The following is a 6,121-nucleotide window of genomic DNA, read 5'->3' on the forward strand; positions in this document are numbered from 1 at the left end:
TGTTTCTCCTCCACTCCCTCGTCGTGCTTGCAGGCCACTGCAACAACAAGTACGTACAGTGCATCAATCCATGACGTCTAATTTGAGCTTGTGCTTGAATCAACATGATCCAGGAGACTGCTCTGCTTTGAGTTGCTGTGCATTTGCTCCTCCAATGCATTCCTGCCGTATTATTCCATCATCACAATCACATCACACATATCCCATGCATGCCTGATCATTCCCATATACTCCATATAGCTCTATAGCTCTATGGTGCATGTTGATTCCCGAGGATCAACACTCATACATAGATAACTGTCCAATAATCTATCAATCTATGCATAAAATGATAGATTGAACTAAACCGGCGCCGCACTCGCAGCCTTCTTTGAGCTTTCGTCAAGCTCGGCATCATTGCCAGCGTTGACATCACCATCGGACTTCTTGAACCTGTACCACCGTGCGCAGGCCACGAAGTAGACGAGGTTGGCGGCGGCGATGGCGGCAGTGACGAGGTAGAACAAGTCGACCCTTCCCTCGTCCAGGTCCTGCGCCAGCCAGTCCGGCCGCCCGTCCCGTCTCCTCGTCACCCGGTGCACCACTGTCACCATGAGCCCGCTGGCAAAGCTCGCCACCGCGACACCCAGGAAGAAGAGCGCCCCGGCCACGCTCTTCATGTTCTCCGGGAACTGCCTATAGTAGAACTCGGTCAGCCCAACGACTGTGAACGCCTCCGATAGCCCTACCAACAGCTGTTGTGGTACCAGCCAGAAGCACGACATCATAGCCGCCGTCCGGCGCCGGCGGTGCTCCACCGCTGCAGACACCAGCATCGTCACCACAGAGAGCACCAACCCAACGCCGATCCGCTCCAGCTGGGTGATGCCTCCTTCGCGCTTAGTGAAACGCTGGAGCGCCGGCACCACCAACCGGTCGTACACCGGGATCCAGAGTGTGAGGGCGAGCATTTGGAAGACGACGAAGGAGCCCTGAGGGATCTCGAAGCTGGCGGAGTTGCTGATCCGGCGATCAGTCTGCGCCGCCTGGAACACAATGTAGGTGCCTAACTGAGTGATCACCACGAAGTATACAATCCCCGATGACCATACCGGGATGACACGCGCTAGGCATTTCACCTCCTCCACCTGTTGCATAGTGCACAACCGCCATGGGTCTACCAATGTCTTTCCATTGGAGCAGGCAACGTCCTCAGTGGTCTCCATGGCCGCCTTGTCGAGCCAGGTAAACTGGTCAGTGTATGCCAGCTTGGAGACGAGCTTGCTCCTGTGCGGCGGGTCAAACAGCTCGGCAGTGTTGCGATCTGGTCGGAGGTGGCGCTTGCGGAGGGCAGCAACGACGACCTGTGTAAAGCTGGTGAACGGGCTGCCCTCAGGGCTGATGCGCACGTAGAGGCGTGTGCCCATGAAGAAGACGGCGCATGAGAGGCCCATGAGCACTGCAGGCACGGCGAGACCCAACGCCCAGCTGACATCGCTCTGGAGGTAGATGATGACAGTGGCAGAGACCATCATGGCGATGGTGTAGGTGAAGTAGTACCAGTTGAAGAAGCTAGTCATGCCACGTCGTCCATCGGCGGTATGTGGATCGAACTGGTCAGCCCCGAATGCCAAGTTGCACGGGCGGATGCCGCCGGCGCCGATGACGAGGAAGAAGAAGGACAGAAGGAGCACGGCCAGCTGGGAGGGGATGGGGCTCTCACACTGGCCTTTGGAGATGCAGGCAGGAGGGTGGAGAGAGTGCAGTGCGGCAGTGAGGGTGAGCAGGACCATGCCGATGAAGGAGGCGATGGTGGCGGCCGCTAGGGTGGTGTAGCGGCCAACATAGGTGTCGCTGACGAAGGCGCCCAGGACGGTGGCGAGGTTGCAGCTGCCGGTGAAGAAATTGAGGAGGGTGGCGGCATTGACGCTCTTCATGTGGTACACCGCTGTCAGGTACACCAGCAAGTTCGATAGCGTCCCAATCGTGCCAAGCTTCTCAAAAGTCTCGTTCCCTGTAACAATTCAATTTTTTCACTTTGTCATTTAATTACTTTCCAGTCTCCTGGTCAATTAGTCATTAGTCACGAGTAATAAACTTATAATTCATCAAATTCTTCTCAGGGATGATTTTTTCTTCTTCAATACACCATGGAAATGATGGAATGTGTATCATTTATAGAAGAAGAGCCAATTGGTTGACAGAATGTCTTTCAGGTTACAATGCTAATCCATGGGGTTATCGACCACTCCCACAATGACTACAAAGAATAAAAGACTCGCTTGTCCAACCTCTAGACATGCATATCAATGCCAGGGATCCTCACTACTGCGAACTTAAATTCACATACACAATCAACACTTCACTGATTTACACGATATGCATGCTAGAATATCAAAGCTAGTGACAAAAGTTGTCGATACTTGCACGTAATTGACCCAGATTGCACTGTTCCTGTACCCTAATACTCGTATTTAGTAGTGGTTAGAATTCACAAATAAAATACTAATGTTTAGAAGTTTTAGAAGAATAGAAGAAACATCCTATTAGTATACGTAGATATATGTGCTTATAAATTTTAGTAAGGAACAAGTTTCTTTTGTATAGCCTAAAAATGAAAATATACTTCAGGAAATTCCATAGGTACTATATAGTCGTGAGTAAATTAGAAATTTTTGAAACTGAAGAGTTCTTAAATTTTTTATGGTCTTCAAGAATCCCGGGGTCCATATTTGTGGTCTTTGGTAGTGGTTTGACTCTACTCCGTTATTTTACATTTTGCAAATATTTTCTATTGTATTGTATAATAACCCTGAAAGATGCTATAAGAACACTAATAAAATAGTTCTATCTTGTCTATATTTTGCAATTAATTCACTACCCAGATCACTACAGACTGAGCAGGGTAACCGCAGAGGGATGGATCGACGAGAAAATGTGATGCACATATTTACTAATGTCGCCGACTGTCTAGTGCTCCTCCTCTGATCTCTGTCTCAATCTTCAAAATCGGACGCCTGAGAGACTGGCAACTTTTCAGGCGAGCCTATGAAATAGGCCCATAGTCTCGTGAAGTCCTATTCTACACCCGAGCTCAAATGTTCCCTCGTAAACAGTAAAAAAAAAAGGTTCAAACAATTTTGAATTTTTTGTGGTAAACTTTGATAAATGTTTTGTTCCCTCTATACCTAAAAAATTGTAGTTGGGGAAGTTCTCCCCAACTACAATTATTAAGGTACAGAGGAAATATATGGGTACCAAAATTCAAAACGAAATAACATTTGTGAAAGTCGCGGCAAAAAAAAAATCAACAGTCGAAAATGTATTCAAAACTAGCATTTTTTGAGTATTGATTTTTTTTGCCACGACTTCCACGAATGTTATTTCGCGCTAAAATTTTGTAAGCATACAAGATATTTATCAAAGTTTACCACAAAAAAAATTCAGAAATTTTTAATTTTTTTTTTACTATTTTTTGAGTTACTGTTCATCACGGAGCATATGAGCTCGGGAGCAAAAACTCCATGTCCCATAGTCTCCAACAACCAGGTTAAAATTTTGTAGGGCTACCTCTATTATTGTGCCAACACTCACAGAATCTTGAGAGCTAACCCTCATCCGTAGCGATGCCAACAACAAAATAATGTGGGTTCAACTGTATTAAAGTCTAAAACTATCAAACTATTTTAAACAAATATGAAGGTGTAATAAAGAAAGTCGTGGTGACCCCACAACTCACACGTAGAATCACCATTATCAAGGTTGGTCCAGTGTATAGATTTTGTGGCAATTTGCCTTGTAAGTAATACAGTGTAGATTCGTGCATTTGTCATCAATTTGTCAATTAGTATGTTATTTATGTTACACAAAATTGACACCATCAGATTCGTGCTCAAAGGCATTCTCATAGGATTATGATCTTGTAACCATTGACTAAATATTATACGAGGGATTTGCGGTCAAAGCATGAATTCGAAGAGTCAAAATATGTCCTCTTTTTATTTTAAGAACAAAGGGAGTAGTATCTATCATCCATAGTTGAGCAAGTTATATGGTCTGAAGCTATTAGACCAGGGAACACTGACAAAGTGACAGAGGCTGAGAGGTAGCTAGCTAGCATGACAATAACTCACCTATGACGTAAGGCATGGCCTTCCATCCGCGGTAGTTGTGGACGGCGTCCCCCGGCGATTCGCCGGTCATCTTCTCTATGCTGATGCCATTGCCATGATCCTGCTCCTCCTGCTTCGGCAGATCAGGGTTAGCGGCGTCCATCCCGCACATACAGCAAGCAGCTAGACTGAAACTGGAGGTAGGTGGCAAGCTGCAGTAGGTGCGACTGTGCGAGCGTGGGTAGCTGCAGCTGCAGTAGCGCGGGAAGGAGAGGAGAAGAGGCCGGCCGTATAAATAAGCTAGCCAGACTACCAGACTATGGGATCTTTGCGTCCAAGATAACAAAAGTTTCTCTCTGTCACTCACACACTGTCCCTCGACGAAACCTGAGATACGGCCGGCAGATATCATGTTTGAGCCCATGTGATGAACACCGGTCCTGATCGATCTGATTTTGTTATAAGCTAATTGTAAGCCAGGTAAATAACTGGGGATAGCTTCGGTTTTGCTTCTATTTTTTCCAGCTTTTAAGTGAGAGGTTCGCTGGGCACACGTTTGTAGTATTATGTATAACCTCCGTCCCAAAATAAATGTCGAAGATTTAATAGTATTAATTTAGTACAAATTTTATACTAGCTCAACTACGTTTGTTTTGGGACGGAGGAAGTATTATCAAAGAAAAAGCATTGCATGTACGATAGACTTTCTAGTAAACATATTTTCTCCGTTAACCAAGTTTTTTCTTTCGAGAAGAGAGTTGAAACCCCCTGCTATGCCCTGCCATCTGCATCAATGTAATGCACACGGCTATTTTTATTAAAAGTTGATGCATAGCAACGAGACCAAAGGCATCAATATACATAGTACATGACAGGAAATACTATGAAGAATCATTACAAAATATGAAGTAAACACTTATGGAAGTCGACGTCTTCCGTGGCAACACCTTCGAGATGGATAAACACACTCGAGCCACCGCTGTTGTGCCCGGCCGGAGACGAACTGGACAAGGATTTTCATTCTGATGTCGAGACCAACCAATAAAGGCCAGAACACCGGCTAAAAAAAATAAAAATAAAGGCCAGAACACCAGCATGAAGATAAGACCTCCAACATGGAAGCATGAAGATAAGACCTCCAACATGGATATTTCCTCTGTTGATTCAGTGTTGAATTCTATATAACTTTTATTGCATCATTGTGTGATAATGATATATATGATACGACATTGTGTGATAATGTGCATCTTTTATTGCATCATTTGGAAGCCATTTTCATCAATGAAACATGCAAAACAACACATAGGCATCTTGTAGTCTGAAATAGGAGATGTTTGACATTGTTACCAAGTTGAGGCGACTTTCTGACAAGCTGTTCATTTATATCACTTTACCTAGCTCGATCGGGAATATACATCGAGTTAAGTATGTTCTGTTCTTGAGAGAGCTCTAGGGTTAAGAAAGAAGTGAGGCCATTTCGTCTACAAATCCACCCAAATCTGAGTGCTATAATTGGGGATTTGGTGCCTCCCTTTCTTGTTGACTTCCATCTTGTATCAGATTCATCTCTATATATAGTGGAATATTGCTTGCCGCAGCCCGTGGTTTTTCCTCAAAAGGGGTTTCCACGTAAATACTTGTATCTCCCCTTTATTTCACGGTTCTCTTGTCATATTAGTTGCTGCTCACTTGATTGCTTGTTATTGGTGCATATTGATCAAGTTTGGTACTATTTGGTTGTCGTGACATTGGAGGCATGACATACATGAGTTCCTTGTTATGTTCATGATTTTATTGGGGTATTAATATTGTAGTGGGCTGCTCTTGCAAGTATATTGTGGTGGTAAACATTGGATAACTTGGTGCTTGTGGATTTTATGATATGGTCCATATTTCCTACATGAATACAAGGTCTTTGTTGATGTGCTTATGAAGAACTAGCTTGATGTTCTCGTCGCTTCCGCTGCTACTCTACGGTCACACATTTTGAGCTCAGCCAACTAATCTCGGAGCAAGGTTAGATGGAAACT

At 44.8% G+C, this 6,121-nt stretch overlaps 1 protein-coding gene across 1 annotated transcript; it reads right to left on the bottom strand.

Annotated features, from left to right (window-relative positions):
* Positions 1-238: 238 nt before the first annotated feature.
* LOC123429170 (protein NRT1/ PTR FAMILY 2.11-like) lies at positions 239-4,340 on the bottom strand. The gene is made up of 2 exons (XM_045113230.1): positions 4,113-4,340; positions 239-1,993 (listed from the first exon to the last, which is right to left on the bottom strand). The coding sequence occupies exons 1-2, from the start codon at positions 4,261-4,263 to the stop codon at positions 342-344; spliced, it is 1,803 nt and encodes a 600-aa protein (XP_044969165.1). The 5' UTR covers positions 4,264-4,340; the 3' UTR covers positions 239-341.
* Between the last annotated feature and the right edge of the window lie 1,781 nt (positions 4,341-6,121).

This window comes from Hordeum vulgare, chromosome 2H, assembly GCF_904849725.1.
Source record: "Hordeum vulgare subsp. vulgare chromosome 2H, MorexV3_pseudomolecules_assembly, whole genome shotgun sequence".
NCBI lineage: Eukaryota > Viridiplantae > Streptophyta > Magnoliopsida > Poales > Poaceae > Hordeum > Hordeum vulgare.